The 19,124-nt window shown below is 50.6% G+C and overlaps 1 protein-coding gene across 1 annotated transcript in view; it reads left to right on the top strand.

Moving 5' to 3' along the window:
- Positions 1 to 19,124, top strand: part of LOC116938838 (integrin alpha-8-like) — a 135,639-nt gene that overhangs the window by 10,455 nt on the left and 106,060 nt on the right. The window contains exons 3-6 of the mRNA XM_032946541.2: positions 3,350 to 3,453; positions 5,593 to 5,716; positions 8,979 to 9,040; positions 12,791 to 12,836. Of these exons, the coding sequence (XP_032802432.2) occupies positions 3,350 to 3,453; positions 5,593 to 5,716; positions 8,979 to 9,040; positions 12,791 to 12,836 (336 nt within the window). The remainder of the gene's footprint in view (positions 1 to 3,349; positions 3,454 to 5,592; positions 5,717 to 8,978; positions 9,041 to 12,790; positions 12,837 to 19,124) is intronic.

The raw sequence follows: 19,124 nt of genomic DNA, 5'->3' as shown, positions 1-19,124 counted from the left end.
GGCGGAGCTTTGTGACGTCATATTTGAGGGGGGGTCTGACTTTTTGTGACGCCGTGTGACGAGGGGGGAGGGGGGGTCAAAAATCGTCCCAAATCGCGTGACGTCATTTATGGACGCCCGCCCCCCCCAAGGCAAAATACCGCAAACCTTTTTTGCCGAGACGTCAGAGTGTGGGCACACGTGGGCCCTGTCCATCGCACGTCACCTGCGCTAGATCGCAGGCGCGATGCCCACGGGTGTCACCGCGCGCTGATCTGCAGACATCCCACTCGCGTAAACAAACAGCGCCGATCAAACCGCCGAGCCGAGGAGAAACCCCATCATTCCCTTATCAGCAGCGACGACCACAGCTCCCCACATCGCAGGCGGGGTTCCACTCTGACTGCTTTCACATGTTTAGGTTCGTTTCCAGTGACATCAGTGATACAAATGAAATTGGATGAATCACTTGATGTTACCTTTTTCTAATAAACCTTATTATCTATTACAAAAACCGTCAACTAAATTATGAGATAGCCTTTCAGAAGGCCTGAATTAAAAAAAAAATTATAGTTAGTAGACCCCCACCCGAGTGTGGGGGTAAAAAAAAAATATCCAACAGGTTTCCAACAATTGTAAAAAAAAAAGTTGTTTATAGGCAAAAATATGCCGAAAACCCTACATACAATACATCCTGTAGTATCTGCACATATTGAGGGCGGAGGCGATGGGTGAGGCGCGAACCACCGAGTAGCCCTCCACAGGAGTTAGAAGTTCTATAAACGACTTGGACATGAATCGGTTATCTGCCTTGCATAGTCAACAGAAGATGCACCCCGGGGCACTAATGAGCTCTGTGTCTTTGAGCGTTGAAATTTGGGATTTTTACATTTCTGATGGCGCTGTATATGACGCCGTCGATGAAGTCAAATGTCCACGTCGCCTGTTTATTTATTTTCGGCGTTAAAATGAACCCTGGGTTTAGCGTTTCTGCAAATCGCCTGAACGACTTTGCCCCCGATAAAAGGGAATGGTGGCGTATTTACTCGTTGCAGAAAACACTCACCATTGCTTCGATGTGTTTGTGTCTGCAAATGAAAAGTAACTAAATGAAATATGCTTGAACAAAAACAACGAGAAAAACCCCCGAGGCCAACGAAGCAAAGAAGAAGAGATTGGCCCTGTTTATCGTGAATATAAATACAGCTAACGTCTCAACACAAATACATTGGTGAACGGCTCCATTGTATTCACGAAGGGCTCTGCCACCAGGCAGCCCGGCATGCGTTTGTTTCATAGGCTACAGCGTGCTGATGAGTATCAAAGAAGTCAGAACTAAAAAAAAAGATGTCTGCTCAAATCATCTGCGGAGAACGCCCATTGTATTGTTGTGTGCTGACAGTAATAATGGTTTTTAAATTGATTTCCGAGTAATTTATACATTTTAGACACTGACAGTGTCTTGCACTTGCAAATTACTTTCCGGGGTTTTTTTTCTTAGGGCGCCACGGTGGTGAAATGTTTACGTACCTCGCCCGGTATACAGGAGGTCGTGGGCTCCATCCAGAACCTGACGACGCCTGCTGCATATTTAGAGTCCGCGTGTCTCTCTCTCTCTCTCATCAGCATCATCACGGTGGCTAGGAGATGTTAACTACCTCGCCTGGTATACAGGAGGTCGTGGGCTCGATCCCAACCCTGACGACGCCTGCTGCTGTATATTTGGAGTCTGCGTGTCTCTCTCTCATCAGCATCATCATGGTGGCTAGGAGATGTTAACTACCTCGCCTGGTATACAGGAGGTCGTGGGCTCGATCCAGACCCTGACGACGCCTGCTGCTGCATATTTGGAGTCTGCGTGTCTCTCTCTCATCAGCATCATCATGGTGGCTAGGAGATGTTAACTACCTCGCCTGGTATACAGGAGGTCGTGGGCTCGATCCAGACCCTGACGACGCCTGCTGCTGTATATTTCGAGTCTGCGTGTCTCTCTCTCATCAGCATCATCATGGTGGCTAGGAGATGTTAACTACCTCGCCTGGTATACAGGAGGTCGTGGGCTCGATCCAGACCCTGACGACGCCTGCTGCTGTAGATTTGGAGTCTGCGTCTCTCTCTCTCTCTCATCAGCATCATCACGGTGGCTAGAAGATGTTAACTACCTCGCCTGGTATACAGGAGGTCGTGGGCTCGATCCAGACCCTGACGACGCCTGCTGCTGTATATTTGGAGTCTGCGTGTCTCTCTCTCTCATCAGCATCATCATGGTGGCTAGGAGATGTTAACTACCTCGCCTGGTATACAGGAGGTCGTGGGCTCGATCCAGACCCTGACGATGCCTGCTGCTGTATATTTGGAGTCTGCGTGTCTCTCTTTCATCAGCATCATCATGGTGGCTAGGAGATGTTAACTACCTCGCCTGGTATACAGGAGGCCGTGGGCTCGATCCAGACCCTGACGATGCCTGCTGTATATTTGTAGTCTGCGTGTCTCTCTCTCTCTCTCTCTCATCAGCATCATCACGGTGGCTAGGAGATGTTAATTACCTCGCCTGGTATGCAGGAGGTCGTGGGTTCGATTCCAACCCTGACGGTGCCTGTATATTTGGAGTTTGAATGTTCTCCCCATTGTCGCGTGGATTCTTCTCCGGGTCCTCCGGGTTTTCGCTCCACGTTTAGAACAATGCATTTGGAGTATTTTCCCGCGATACATTTCCGCATGATGAGCCACTTCGTTGAGCTCTCATTTGTGGCCAGGTCGCTTATGACAACGAGCTATGTAGCTCAGTGGGTAGTGAAATTGTTGTGATCCCTACGACACGCGCGCATCCCCTTTACATGCACAGCCGTGGAAATTAAACTGCGGTCGACCGTCATGCCGCGGACCCCCCCCCCCCCCCCGAGGAAACGCGCGCGCAAACGGCCACGCCACCCGGCCCCCCGCGTGTCCAGATGGCCGGACGGCGAGGCGCGCACTCCCCGCTGCTTTGGAGAAGGGGGCTCGCGCGTCTCGTCCGAAGGGACGCCGGCGAAATTCAGGCGCTCGGGACCGCGGCTCCTGCCCCGGGCCCGAGCGCTACACAAGCGGGGTGCTGGGGGTGCTGGGGGTGCTGGGGGTGCTGGGGGTGCTGGGGCTGCTGGGGGTGTTGGGGCTGCTGGGGCTGTTGGGGGTGCTGGGGCTGCTGGGGCTGCTGGGGTGTTGGGGCTGCTGGGGGTGCTGGGGTGTTGGGGGTGTTGGGGGTGCTGGGGGTGTTGGGGCTGCTGGGGGTGCTGGGGGTGCTGGGGGGTGCTGGCCGGGGGGGCTGCGCGCGTCACGAGAAACGGGCGGCCAATCGCTCGCATCCGGCCCCGGCGTCTGACGCTCTGTGCAGGTGACCGCATGCTGACTCTGCCGACCGGCGTCCGGGACAGGGTGGACTACAAGTCGCGCCAGTGGTTCGGGGCGAGCCTGCGCGCCCTCCGCTCCAGCGTCATGGTGAGCGGCTCTCCCGTCCCGCGCGTCACCGGCGGCGGGGGGGGGGGGGGGGGGCAAGGCCGGGCACCACCGCGTCGTCCATGCCACGACCGGCAAAACGAAGGGGGGGGGGGGGGTCAGCCGAAGGAAAACAACACATCGGTGGCTTTGCTTCGACGGCGCCTTTTTGCGCCTCCGAAGTGGAGTCGTGCAAAAGCGCGACTCGACCGAAAACGGCAGTCAAAGCAGAAGCCAATTGAAATGTATTTGAAGTAGTGAAACATGAGCAAGAAACCACCTGGACACACAGCACCGCAAGGCGGTAATGAGTTTTCCACATCAGTGCTGACACGTGGAACAGAAGGAGAAAAAAAACCCGTGCATTGGCCTACTGCAGCTCACAGCCTGATTTGTGTCTCCTAAGTGATTTTCTCGTAGTATGCCGCTGTAATTCCATCCATGGACAGGAGACGATGATCTATTAATATTCGGGCCAGAGCAGATTTTTTCCGTTACACATTACGGTAAATGTACGTGTTTATTATTGTGATTTTAATAAATGTTTCCAGGGTTATTACATCTAAACATCAACTGTGGTTGCTATTTAAAAAAAGATTGCAACAAACTGTTTCCAGCACGGGCATTGCCTTCACATTATATACCTAGCCTGGGCCCATAGAACACCACCATCATCATCCACGCTTTATCCACTGCTGGAGTAAGGTCTTCCCAAGCTGTGGCCAACTCTCATGGTCCCACGGATGCAACATTCCATCTAGCTCCTCCATATCAACGGATTTCATCACCGCAGTGGAAGGTTTGTCGCTTGTCTGTTCCCTCCTTCGGCAGCCGCTCCATCATTAGTCTCATGACGAATGTCCCTCCTGCCTAAGCCCACATTTCTTAATAGGCAATGTGACGAGGTCTCTGAATGGCGTAACTATCCTGTGATACACGTGTGTCTCTTCCTGTCTCTCGGCGCCATGAATCCGAGTAACTCTAGTTTTCTCACACAAAGAAAAACATTAATATCTGTTTTTTTTAAAGCATTTCCCAACATCGCAATCCAGAGAGCTCTCTTGACAAATACTTTTGGGACTCAATGGGTATTTTATATGTGTGTGTGTATAAAATCATGAGAATGGAAATTCCATGTAAAAGTTGTAACAAAAAATTCGAGCACGGAGAGCCGTGGCACGCGAGGCCCTCTCGTCACTCTGCGACCCCACACAAAATAGAAACACAGCCTTCGCTGTGTTTCTATTTTGTCTCCGCACAAGAGCAGAGTCGTCGTCGTGTCGCTGTCTTCCACGGCGAGAATAACCATCTCTCGCCCTCCGCGGAACGCTGGTGTTCATAGACACGGACGTTCTGTGTCTATGAACACAGAACGTCTGTGTCTATGAACACAGAACGTTCTGTGTCTATGAACACAGAACGTTCTGCGTCTATGAACACAGAACGTCTGTGTCTATAAACACAGAACGTCTGTGTCTATGAACACAGAACGTCTGTGTCTACGAACACAGAACGTCTGTGTCTATGAACACAGAACGTTCTGTGTCTACGAACACAGACGTTCTGTGTCTATGAACACAGAACGTCTGTGTCTATAAACACAGAACGTCTGTGTCTATGAACACAGAACGTCTGTGTCTACGAACACAGAACGTCTGTGTCTATGAACACAGAACGTTCTGTGTCTACGAACACAGACGTTCTGTGTCTATGAACACAGAACGTCTGTGTCTATAAACACAGAACGTCTGTGTCTATGAACACAGAACGTCTGTGTCGACGAACACAGAACGTCCTGTGTCTATGAACACAGAACGTTCTGTGTCTACGAACACAGAACGTCTGTGTCTATGAACACAGAACGTCTGTGTCTACGAACACAGAACGTCTGTGTCTATGAACACAGAACGTTCTGTGTTCGTAGACACAGACGTTCAGGTGCAGTTTGAGCGGCATTAGCCTTCCCCACCGTCCCTTGTGTTTCTCGCCGGCCGTGCACGTGCCTGCGTGTTCCACGTGGCCTCGGGAGTGCACCTCGCCTGGAACGTGCTCCGCTGTGACGAATGGCGGCTCTTCTCGTCGTTCTTGTTGTTGTTGTAGTTGTTATTGTTGTTGTTCCCTGTGGCGCGTCCTGTCGGGCAGGCGTGTGCCCCGCTGTACCGCTGGAGAACGCTGCGCCCTGCGCGCGAACGCGAGCCCGTGGGCACCTGCTACGTGGCGCACGGCAACTTCAGCAGCTTCACCGAGTACTCACCCTGTCGCCGAGGTTGGTGCTGCCACCCAACCCACCCCGCCTACCGGCCTGTCGCTCAACTCAGCCGCCTGTCACCCAACCCACCCGCTTGCCTGTCACTCAACCCAGCAGACTGTCACCCAACCCACCCACCGGCCCGTCACTCAACCCAGCCGCCTGCCAGCCAACCCATCGGCCTGTCACCTAACCCCTCCGCTTTCCAGCCAACCAAACCCACCCCCTCGTCATCCAACCCACCCGCCTGCCTGTCACTCAACTCACCGGCTTGCCCCACGAACTCTGGGCTCGTCATTTGATCATTCACCTCCCCGCCACCGCCACAATAATCTGGTGCATCATCTGGAATCGGCGTGAGGATTTGAGTCGGTAATCAATTGTCGTTTCATTTGCCTTGCCCGTCTCGCCTGCGTCTTCTCAGTCGACGCTGTCTCACGGTGGTGTCTGTGTGACCCTGCACCAGTGTGGGGTGCGTGGCTCCAGTGTGAGGTGCGTGGCTCCATGTGAGGTGTGTGGCTCCAGTGTGGGGTGCGTTGCTCCAGTGTGAGGTGCGTTGCTCCAGTGTGAGGTGCGTGGCTCCAGTGTGGGGTGCGTGGCTCTAGTGTGGGGTGCGTGGCTCCAGTGTGGGGTGCGTGACTCCATGTGGGGTGTGTGGCTCCAGTGTGGGGTGCGTGGCTCTAGTGTGAGGTGCGTGGCTCCAGTGTGGGGTGCGTGGCTCCAGTGTGGGGTGCGTGGCTCCAGTGTGGGGTGCGTGGCTCCAGTTTGAGGTGCGTTGCTCCAGTGTGAGGTGCGTGGCTCCAGTGTGGGTGCGTGGCTCCAGTGTGGGGTGCGTGGCTCCAGTGTGAGGTGCGTGGCTCCAGTGTGAGGTGCGTGGCTCCAGTGTGGGGTGCGTGGCTCCAGTGTGAGGTGCGTGGCTCCAGTGTGGGGTGCGTGGCTCCAGTGTGGGGTGCGTGGCTCCAGTGTGAGGCGCGTGGCTCCAGTGTTGGGCGCGTGGCTCCAGTGTGAGGCGCGTGGCTCCAGTGTGCGGTGCGTGGCTCCAGTGCGTGGTGCTTCGTAGTCAACACACGGAGTGCGGAAGCGACGTTTAAAGCGTGCGTGCCGAATTTGTCGCCGGAGCGGGTTCCTCCTGGGACGCCGTATGGATTTCACGTTCCCGTCCTGTTGGAGGAAACTGCGATAAAGCCGCTGCCATGAATTTACATTTTCATTTCAATGAAAAAGCGCCGCCCGCCACGCGTTGACCTGCAACTCAAAAACACAATGTGGGGTTCGTCACACCCCCGCTCAAATGGAACAGGTGAAGCCCAAGCTCAGTGGCGTGCGACCCCTGTGCGGTCGGTCAGAGCTTCAGAGCTGTGCCAAGGTCAACTCTGAATATTTAGGCTCGAGCGTATCGTTAACCCAATTTTACTAAAATCTAAAGAAAAATGTTAAATTACACAGGGCTTAACATGAACACGTTCGTCAACGAAGCGTTAGTGTGCGCGACGTGCACAATGCGAACGGATATCGTCGCACCGCTTCTAAATCCTGTGACTTGATTTATCGCCACTTACTATTCGCGTCGTATAATTCTCACCACATGGCACGGCTTGCGCATTCGTTGTTGTAGGAAATTGCGCGCGTGCGTGCGTGCGTGTTGCAAGTGGGGAGCGGTGGTGCAGCGGTTAGCGGGCGGCGCTACAAACCCGGCGACCCGAGTTCGATTCCGGCTCACGCCCAACATCGGTGACAATATGTGAACCGGTCCGGGGCCTCCCCTAGGTCGACCCAGCCTCAAATGAGTATTCCTGATGCAGTGTGTGTAAACATCGCTACTGGGGAGACAAAGGCGGCCGCGCGTGGTGTCGGCCACCCACTCCCTCGTGTGCCGTGCCGGCCTTCATTGGTGCTCGCTAACAGCACTTGCTCCAACAGTTGGTTAAGGCTACACGGGGGATCTCTGTCTTTTGTGCTTGCGCGTGTGTGTGTGTGTGTATTTGTGCATGTGTGTGTGTGTACGTGTGCGTGTGTATTTGTGTATGTGCGTGTGTGTGTATATATGTATGTGCGTGCGCGCGCGCGTGTGTAACCAATGAAATAATTTGCCCCACAGCACTCGACAACCCTTGGTGCGAGATTTGGCACAAAAAGAAACACAGCAGGGGCGACGGAAACTAAACAGAAACTATGTCGAGTCGTCGGATAGTTCGCTCGGATCCCTATCCAGCCCCGGCGCCGCTGCTGCAAATCAAATGGCCTTGTGGACTCGGTGACAATTCGTGACTGAGTCCAGAGGCTTGCACATGGCTCTCTCCAGGATGAGAACGCTCTGCCTGCCGATGGTTTTTTTCTTGCTATTTTCTGCTCGGTGCGGCCACTTTTCTTAAAAACATAAACCGACTTTCCCCCTCCGTCAGCATCCAACTCAAATGTTTGAGCTAATCAGTCCCGAGTAGAGATGCCTTTGGCAGTCCGCTTCACGAAATGTTAGCGCGCGTCTTTGAGCTGGGTTAATGGTCAGAATGTAGATGGCTTAGATAGCCCGGTAGTGCCACAGCGCCAGTGTGCATGAAGTCTGTGGTTGATGTCGGCAACTTCTAAGTACTGGATTATCCAACCCGAGATTTATAATCACTGGCTGCCATCTCTCGCAGAGCAAATGTTTCAGACCATGCACCTTAATTTGCAAGCGTGGGCTATTGTGTCACAGTCAATTTGACGAGCTGAAAAAAAAATATATCCCAGATAGCTAATTACCCAGCATTACCTTGCAAATGAACGTGGCTCGCTAATTGGCCCTCGCTTGCCGATGTCAAGTAGGCGGATGCAGAATTGGGTCCAACTGCTGGGTAAGATCCAGTCACAGTGCTCTACAGCAGCAGCAGCAGCAGCTGCAGCAGCCATCACTGGGCGCGACAAATGTGCAGCTGGGAACTCAGAAGATGGAACCCGTAAGAGGAACAGCAGAAGCATCCCCTGGCTAACCATTGCCCGTTGCTGCTGACCGGGCAATGCATCTCCGAGTGGATCATTGTTCAGTGCGGTAGAGTCGACAGGAAATGGCCAGTTTGGTATTCAAGTCATGCAAGTCGTGGTGCCAAACAGTGCTTATAGAAACAATGTCGAGATGGTAATCTGCATGGGTCTGTGGGAATAGACGGCGCAGACAAGCAGGCAGGCAGGGCCGAGCAGAGCAGACGTGGGGGGATGTGGGGTGAGCGGAGGTCTGGGGAGGAAACGATCGCGGTTCGTCTAATGACCATAATTGAGGTGTCTCTGTGTGCTCCCACATTAGGCAATCCTGACCCGCCGGGTCAAGGCTCCTGCCAAGGAGGGTTCAGCGTCGATTTCACGGACGTAAGTGGCTGCGAAGCGCGCCCTGTGCTAACCGGCACGAACCACGCACTCGCGGGCGGCAACACGCGCGAGATGTACACGCAAACGACGAAACTGGGAATGTAATGGGCCGCCCGATTCCAGGCCGGCGCTCCGTTTGGCACGTGGGAGCGCCCATTTCGCTGGGGCGCGCGGTGCATGAAAGCGGCAAATAAAACAAAAACCCCGCCATCGATGCGGACACCGTTGCCTGTAAGTCAACAGGAGCACACGTGGAACGCATTTGCCGCCAAGACGTTGTTGTCATTATTCGCAAGGTCCACGTTAAGCCCAATTCATCGTGAACATTTTAACTCAGAAAACAGATTGAACGCCTTCCTCTTTAACCCCCATCCCACCCCGCACCTCCCCCCCCCCCCACCCCGCTGGGGCTAACGCGATCGATCGACACGCGAGGCTTTCTTCCCAGATGACTTGAGGGGGCCTTGACAGACCTGGCCGGGCAACTTACAGGTCCCCTCACTCTAAACTCTGATCAGTCTCAAATAAATAAATAAACAACGACGCGTATTCGAGAGACAGATGACCCCCACCCCCCCGGGCGATGCAGTGACAGCGGCGTCGTGGGGGCGGACGGCGGCTTTAGTGACCCTCGTGTTCAGGGCCCCTTTCCGTCGCGTGGCTCCAGAGCGGATGCCCCCTGCACACCGCGTGACAGTGACCTCACCCAGCTTTCCTCCCTCGTGACCTCTGCGCGAATATCGTCCTCAACGCAGCCGTTGTCCCCGTGCACAGCGAGGTAGGCGTGAACATTTCCACCGAAGAGAGGCCGTGAATATGAGCCCTTTCAATGGCCAGTGCCGTCTCAAATTGACCTCTTCAGCCGACGATATCCTTGCACCTTACAAGCCAAGTAGCGCCTCGTCACAAGCGATCACGTAAATAAACACCGATGACTCCTCTCAATTGTCTCTTTGTACCTTCACGGGGCACAGCTCTAAGTGTTCCCCTGCTGCAACGAGCAATTGGGCACGTGGTTAACTTTTGCCAGTGGCCCTCAGCCAGAGGTGGAAATTCCACATTCCCATGGTGGAAGCCAGTCTATCCCTGTAGGACGACCATTATAGACTTACCACAAAGTGGTACTTTATTTATCATATAATAGAGGTTTTTGGGTTAGATCGCGTAAATATATAAATGTGTCGTTAAAACCGCCACCACCCGACACAGCCAACTAGTAAGGGTTGTTACGTGAACAGAACGTGGCCAATTCGTCACTAGTACAGCACACCGGTGTGTTGGAGAGCCAAGCCACAACATTTACAATCCGAGTACGACGTTTCGCCAGTAATTACAACTAGCTTCATCAGGCGACAGCCAGATCTATAATGGATGATATTTGTCGCGAAAAGCCTCCGTGTTAAACTTTATTTATCATCCCCGGGTGTACTATAGGCTGAGTCGTCAAGCGCTCTAACCAAAGTGCTGTGATCAATTATCATGCATTTTTATCGAATGTTGCACAATAATCATGCAAATCGCATTAAGAGATATGTTTAATAATACAGTAGTTAGTATCATTTACAGCCCTTCGTTGCTCCACTGCTGGAGGAATGTCTCCCCACGCCATGTCGGTCATGGGAGTTGTTTGGCCATACCTCCCCGTGGCGGTCGATGCGGGGATAGCGAAAGGGTGCCCGAGATCGCTTGAGACACAACTCCTCACTGTGGGAATCGAATTCAGGTCGCCGGGTCCCGTGCGTGACCCACATGCACCACTGGCTCCACCCAACGGACATGTCGATGTTACGTGTCACGTGTGACGTGTGTGTATATATATACACACACACGCACACGTGCGTTCGATGATTGACACTTATTGGGAGGTCAGCCAGTGGTCATTCTTGACGTGCGAATTTGGAATGGCCACCACTGGCTCTCGGGGCTGTCAATAAAGACGGAGCAGTTGGCCATTTATATTTTCATAATGGAGGCACAATGACTCGAATATATGCGGTTGCAGCGAGTGACGTGCGTGGTGTATATCGCAATAGCCAAATTGTTAAGTCAACATCATTAAAATATTGTTCTGTAGTTGTGTTAAATATGTCTTGCTCCGCTCTGTGTACATTTTCATGGCTGACTAGCTAAGACAACTAAACATCACTACATTCTGATGCACACTGCAGAAATTGGGGGTTGGCGGTGGTTGATGGGGTGGATAATCCCAAAGTGTATTTTAAATGCCAACATCTGCACAACTACTACGCTGTGTCAGGGGTTTTCTGGAGGCTGAGCGTCTCCTCGGGACAGGGTGTGTGGATGCTGCTTTGTTGAGCAGCGCAGGGCACCCGCGACACAAGGAGCTGTTTGTGCGCTACGTCCTCAGCGATGAATCCTCCTGCCACTTCGGTCCGCGGCAAAACTTTGTTAAACGCAGGCCCGCGCGCATGCAGAGCCACGAAGCTTCTCAGTTTTACGAAAATAGTTCAACAAAAATGGAACGACTTGTTGCTTAAACTTGATTTGACTTGATGTTTGCCTACAAAGCAATATTCTTGTGAACGTGCATCCCTGCTTCATATGAGAATAATTTTTATCGAAAATTTAGAGCTTGTATATTTTTGCTGGAGAGGTAGGGCTTAATTATACATTTTAATATCTTCATAATTATTTAATACCGTATATTCCGTAAACATAATTCATGCATAATCAGTCGTAATTTTTTCCACGGATATTTTTCCGGAAACTAAGTTGCACACATCTGGCACACGCAAAGCCTCCGTCGAGTGATTATCTGTGAATCCGCTTCGCCGTCCGTATTCTCGTCATTAAAGCCGTGGCCTGCGCCACTGAGGAAAGCCCCACGGTTGAGTTGCGTTACATAGCGAGTGTACGCCTGGTCAGCGCCAGGGCATACCCCTCCTGGGGCTGTCAAGGCATTTCCCGTAACGACCCACGGGCTGCGGTCATGTTTGAGTTCCAGAGTCGAACACTTCGTGACGATGCCAACAGAACGTTTGGAACATATACGCCGACGGCAGAGTATGCGGTATTTTTCGTAAAAAAAAGTAATGCGAAAAAATGTATACGCGGTTCATTGGGTGGGCGCAATCACGTGTTTGTTGTACAGAGTAACTTGACATCAAACGCAAATTCGGGCTAACCGCGGCATAGCTGCGTTCTTATTCTCTAAGACATAAAAAAAACGAGGCGCCCAAATAGCTGTTACTTTCAGCGCGACGCACCTTGATATAGCTCGGATGTCGTTGTTTCATTTGCAAGTACTCCCTTTGTGGCAATGGTGTACGGTTGGCTGCGTACGGTGCCAAAGAAGTTCAACGTTGCATATTCACAAGGAACCAGAGCACCACCACGGGCACACACAGTCCCTGTGGGTGCCGTCTGCTTTAGGAAGGCGAGGGTTGGGTTGGGGGGGGGGGGGTTCATCGCGTCACGGCCTTGGGTTGAAGCCGTGCACGGCGTTTGGCTGTAACTCCAAGCGCCGTTCCAAGCTGAAATTTCATACGTGGCCATTCACCTCGAATATTGCACCCGCTGTTAAACGTCACCGAAAAAAACATGTTGTCTAGGGGTTTGCGAATTTAACTCGATATCGGTCGTTATGCGCGTGTTTGTTTATGTGTCGAGCGAGAGATTTATTTTGGTTAAAGCTAAAAAAAAATCCGCCTATTGGGTGCATGCCAAGCTGATGGTCTTCCGATGGAATTTCCTGCGCTCTTGCTAAACGAACTTTTGTTTTGTTTGTAGGCGGGGACCGCGGTGCTGGGGGGGCCGGGCAGCTTCTACTGGCAAGGTACGGACGCACCACGGGCCCGCTCCACTCCCGCGGTCACCCTCGTCGCGAGGCCAGGCCACCCGGGTGGATGGTGGCATGGCCCGGTTCCCGGCGTCGTGCACCCTCGGCACGCTTTCGTTTGACGGCGCTGACAGAAAAGCGGGGAGCAATGTACCGGGCTCTGCTGTCAGATTACACTGTGTAACACAATTTTTGTTTCCTGGGTACGAAGTGTTTATATATTTTGTATTGCTTATGCCTAAAAAGTATAGAAAATGGCTATTATTCCACCACAAACTTTGCTTTTGTGACCAGGACAGTGATATTTTGAAATTGACCTATTTTCAATGAGAAAACGTGGTGTGCATTTGTGTCTTTCGTTCACATAAAGTTCTGGTCACAAAAGCAAAGTTTGTGGGGAATAATAGCCATTTTCTGTACTTTTGAGGCATAAGCAATTAGTAAATAACACTGCCCAGGAACATTTTTTTACACAGTGTTATAATTGTCTGTGCGGGTGTAACAACAACCACGGCAATACCGCGTCTCGATGGGCACTCAGGATCATCCCCTGACGCAAATTTGCAAGAGTCGACCATTTTGTGCAGGCGTTGCGGTCCAAATTTGCCAAGTTATAAAATGATCCTCAAATTACTCAATCGTGATCGCACACAGCAGCAGCAGCCATCAATGCGCCCTACCGGCAGACGAATGGCCAAGGTCGACGCTCGCAGATGTGACTCATCCCGGTCTCTTGAGTTCGTACCAAGTTCAATAAATAAACTTGAATGATCGAATAATCACGGTCACAATAATCAAATAACACGAAATAGGTTGTGGAAAAAACTCGTGTGCCACTGGACGGGGAGGTGACGTGCGGGGCTTAGTGATGTCATTGCATGATAAGCCGCGTCACTCTGGGCGTGGCTTGTAGGGGGTTTCCCGCCTTCAAGAGGCATGTGCAAAGGGTCCTGAGTTAACGACTTCCGACAAAGTAATCGGTTATATTCTTTCGTCGATTAATCGACTCACTCGCCCCAGTTTTTGCTGCACACGTGAGAGCATCGCCCGCTCTCTATACGCTATTTAATACTAAACAATTTTTTTTATTTTACCAGGTAAGGCCCACTGAGCTACGTAGCTCTTTTTCAGAAGTGACCTGGCCACAAATGACAGCTCAACGAAGTGGCTTATCACGTGGACATTTACATCAGCCAAATACTCTTAAACGCACGTTTCTAAGTGTGGAGGGGAAAACCCGAAGGAAACGGAGAAAAATCCACGCGAGCACGGGGAGAGTAACATGCAAACTCCAAATATACAGCAGGCGTTAGGGTCGGGATCGAATCCACGACCTCCTGTGTACCCGGCGAGGTTGTTAACATCCCGCCACCGCGGCGCCCCGCAAACGAGCGCAGGCTCGGAGCGAGAGTGCGTCAAAGATGGGGAGCCAACTTCTCAGTACACACACACGCACGCAAACATCATAAAGCAGCGCGTGGGGGTGGGGGAGGCTGAGGCTGCAGCATGGAGCTGGCCTGGTTCCCGGGTGGTCGATGGTGGGAGTGATTGAAGCCCCGAGCGGGAGTGCTCGGCTCATCCGCGGTGGAGGGCACGGCGGGGTTGTGACGGGGGGGGGAGGAGGAGGGGAGAACGCTCCTACAGGCTCCCTCTCGGCGCCAGTCTTGGCAGCCCATTACAGTAATCTGTTTCTCATCTGACCAAATCAATCTAGCAGAGAAGCATCATCGTCGTCATCATCGTAATCATTATCTTAATTCATAATTCACAAGTCGTAAGAATTTTATTATGTTTCATCTTTATTATTTTATCATTTCCCTTCTACGTGACTTTCCGGAGCATTGTTGCCTAAGCGGATGCTCTGGACCAGTGATTTTATTTTAAATATTTGTTCCTTCGAAAATTGCTTACAGTCGATGGAGCATAAGACGAACACGTTTTACAAAATATTAAACAGTAATGCAGAAAAACTTAAAGTTGCATGGCAATTTACATCAGCCAATGCCCTCCGTAAATTCTCGAAATATTTTTTTTATCTCGGTGTTACCGGAAATTAGCAAAAACAATGCAGATTCTTTTGGCTTGTATCAGGCAGAGACAATGGACTTGCTAATCCACCTGCAGACCACAGCAGGTGAGGTGTCGCAATCAGGGACGTTTTTTGACATTCAAGTGGAGTCTCTTCACGTGAGACTTAGCAGCTCAAGTAGCAACACGAGCGAGCTGATGTGGTTACTTTGCACATAGCTCTCGGGAGATGTAATTTTTCAATATTCAGACTGCACAGGATGCAATTAAATCCTTCATCATCACTGGCTTCTGTCAGTCCTCTAATCAGGTCACGAGGGATGATTTTTTAAAATCCACAAGTGGCCTGAAATATGGTTTCCAAACATTTTTTTTTAATTTACTCATCCTGAATGAAATGCTAGCATAATCCCAAAGCTTCTTTTTTCGTGGCTTTTAGATATCAATCGCATTAAGACAGCTGATTCATTAAATGTGCTCTGGTAAATGTGGCCAAGAGGCAGCCGTGCAAAACATCCCAGCCCCCGCAGAACAGCCACGGTTACTTTATACGATTGCCACAAGGGAACGATGTTTTACGTCCGTCCATAATGTCGCTCGGGCAGGCACGGCTGCTTGCGAGAACTGTTCATGGAGCGCAAACGACCCCACACCGCATCAGCTTGTTGTAATCTCGCACATCGACACACGCACGGACAATGACATTCGCCCCGGTCATGTGAAAGCGGGCGGCAGCCAACATGTGTGGTATTTCCACGCAAATTTTTTTACGGCGGGGAAAAAAAAAATCACCGTACGGCAGAAAATCACTGGACGCACGCAATCACTGGACGCACACACAATCGCTATCTACGCAGATTGACGCAGCAAACACGGCCTCACAACGTGCAATAATGGAGTCAAAATTATGCCCCCGTATACCACAACAATAGCACCACCGAGACATCACTGCAAGCAATTGGTCTAAACGCAGCATCCTGTTGACGTGGGAAGTGAAAACTCTTGGATGTCACTTCGCTTGCGCTGATTCCGGACAGTTCGCTGACATTTTAAATCTGATGGAAAGATAGTTAAATAACCGTGCTATCTTTCTATATTAACAATGCCATCATTTTTGTTTTGATCTTGACAAAATGAATAACGCCGGGCTGTCGATCGCGCCCATAATGAAAAGTTGCGTTTATCCTACACACTTGTGTGTGTGTGCGTGCACTGTATGTTGAACTTCTTTCGCACCGTACGTAGCCAAACGTGATCGTTATCGGTGGTGCGGGAGAAGGACGACAAAGTAACACGTGACCCACCCACCCACCCGCTCCCACTCTGAATTCATTCTTGCCGACACGATTTTGGCCGCGGATACAAACCACGGTGCGTAACAGAGGTTTCTTTTGTTGTTGTTGTTGGGTAAGATCGCGTAAAAATGTAAATGTGTCGCTAAACCCGCCGCCACCCGACACAGCCCATTAGTAAGGTTTGTCACGTAAACAGAACGTTGGCCAATTCGTTGCGAGTTACAGCAACACCGGTGTGTTGGAGAGCAAAGCCACAACATTTACAGTCCGTGGAACGACGTTTCGCCAGTAAATACAACCGGCATCATCAGGCGACAGCCAGATCTGTGGAGAAATCATCCCGTTTCGTTCCTTAAACAGAGGGGTCGATGTGATGGCGTCGCTTGCGACGAGTCCTTTCGCCTGCGAAGGCGTTGGTCGCGAATGCCCAGGTGTCAAAGTGACTCGCGTCTCTGCTCGCTGATCCCTGAGATAATCTTCGGTGTGCTCTGGGGCGATGACGCGTCGCAGACGTACATTTGACTTTCACGTGAAACAAGTTTGACGCTTCTTATTTTTTTTTGCTGAAGACATGTGTGCAAATCAACGCCTTATAAGTGGACGTTATAAAACAAGCACCCTGATATATAATGCAAAATTCACGATCTACATTTGAATTTACGTCAAAATCTTGCAGTTTTATTGTTCTAAATTACAAATCTTGGGTATTATGAATTTCTATCTTGCTGGTAACAAATCATCTCCCATATGTTTTCATTTTTTTCATAGTCGTTTTTTTTTCCTTCCCCGCATTACGGACTTTAACAGTTCACGAACAGCGTGGACAGACATTTATCTGAAGTTGTTTGGACAGAAGAAGATGTGTTGTGCTTGACACCACAGTGCATTAAACAATTGTGTTCCTAAAACGTTTTATCACTTACGAAACCCTATCAGCAGCGTCTCAATCTAGGAAACAGGGGGGGGGACTGTCTTGTAATTGGCGTGGCAGGCATGTGGACTTGTGTGGATTTGCTGTGGGCCTATAGCTGCCACTAAGGTGGGATCGCCTCTGTGCCCTGACCTGTCACTGAGATTCCACCCTTTGAGGGCAGTGAGGTCGAGGAAAATTAAGTAACTGTGAAATGCAAGGCATGCCCAGGGCCTTTGATTTCTGTTCTGTTTTTCAAATCATTAATGTTTGTGTTTGGCGTTTGAAGGCTTCACGGTGCCGTTTATTGATTCTCTTGTGTTGCTTCTGCCTCAGTGCGGAACCAATTTTAAGAGAAATACAAAGTGACGGTGTGAAATACGTAAATTCCGTATGTTATGGACCTGTTAAACCCACTTTCACAATTCTCTTTGAACAGAGCAATGGACAAAAAAAACACACAACCCATTTCACGCTCCCAAAATATTATTTTATTTCCCCTTCACATTATATTTACTTTTAAAAGTGACTCGATAATTTCAGCAAAATGTACTTTTAATAACATCACCACACAACAATGGACGTTATATTGCAGGTCACGTACTCACCGCTGTTGTGACAATTTGGCTGTAAAACCAACAAGTTAAATCACTCTCTCCTTCTCTGGTCAAGGTCGTTTCTCACATCGGCCACGAAGCAGCTTGAATTCGTAGCCACCGTGGCTGTGAATATGCGCAGTGCCGGATTAAGCTAGTGCGGGGCCTCTAGCATATGTTATAAAGGGGCCCCTACTTAAAAGAAAACACACATGAATATGAAAACACAAATGTTTTACTTGCATAGTAAATTGTATTTTTTCATTTGCTATACAGCCAGATAATATGACAAATCGCTAACCTTAAACACCCTGTCGTTCATGAAAGTCGAAGGCGGTATAGTACTATAGTAATAAAGCGAGTGCAGAATCACTAAACTGGAATGTATAGCTTGAAAGTGCGGGGCACGTAGCATACGTATCTAGTTTTGCTACTAGGATAATCCGGCACTGAATATGCGGCCTTTCTCGGAGTTGTTTGCAGCGGCTACAATTCATCCACGGTTCAGCCACAGGTAGCGGAGGACGCGGCAAGCAGTTGCGAGTGCACGTGGTCGTTTCCGCGTGCCGTGGCTCGCACAGCCAGAATTGAGCTCAAATACGACGAATCGCGTGGGACAAACGAGGGTTTCTTGAAGGATATTTCTCATGAAACCGCACAGCGGTGCTTATTTAAGTTTCTGCCACACGAGAGAGGACTTGTTCTGATACGCCAGTCAGCTCAAAAACCCTCTTAACAGAATCAAGTCGAGAGTTGTCTTGTTTGAGGACTCGGCTCTGTCTGCCTCTCTTGCCTCTGTTTCATTGTCACCACTGTTGCCTCCCATTTAAACTACAAACATCAGAACTGTGCAGAATCCTGCAATAAAGTTCCACACAGCAATACCGGTGTAACAGAACTCGTTACAAATCAAGTCCCACCACCACCACCACCACTTTTACGCCCGGCGATGCTTTGAACGATGTTCCGAGCCCCACCTGCCTGTTGACCCCGCCGTGTTACTCGTCTATCTTCATCATGCCACGCCGATTATTCCCTTGCTGGCCCGCCACGCAAGCCGCTTTGAAACCTCGCGCTCGCACCATTCCGTCGCACTTCACAAGAACACGGCGGTGGCGGCGGTGGCGTGGCAGTAGCAGCAGTGCCGGATTCTCCCAGTAGCACAAGTAGCTACTACATATGTAGTAGCTACTACACATGTAGTAGCTACACATGTAGTAGCTACACATGTAGTAGCTACACATGTAGTAGCTACACATGTAGTAGCTACACATGTAGTAGCTACACATGTAGTAGCTACACATGTAGTAGCTACACATGTAGTAGCTACACATGTAGTAGCTACACATGTAGTAGCTACACATGTAGTAGCTACACATGTAGTAGCTACACATGTAGTAGCTACACATGTAGTAGCTACACATGTAGTAGCTACACATGTAGTAGCTACACATGT

Source organism: Petromyzon marinus, chromosome 4, assembly GCF_048934315.1.
Source record: "Petromyzon marinus isolate PM22_M1 ecotype Great Lakes invasive population chromosome 4, UKy_Petmar_22M1.pri1.0, whole genome shotgun sequence".
NCBI lineage: Eukaryota > Metazoa > Chordata > Hyperoartia > Petromyzontiformes > Petromyzontidae > Petromyzon > Petromyzon marinus.
This window is presented reverse-complemented; position numbering and strand designations above follow the sequence as displayed.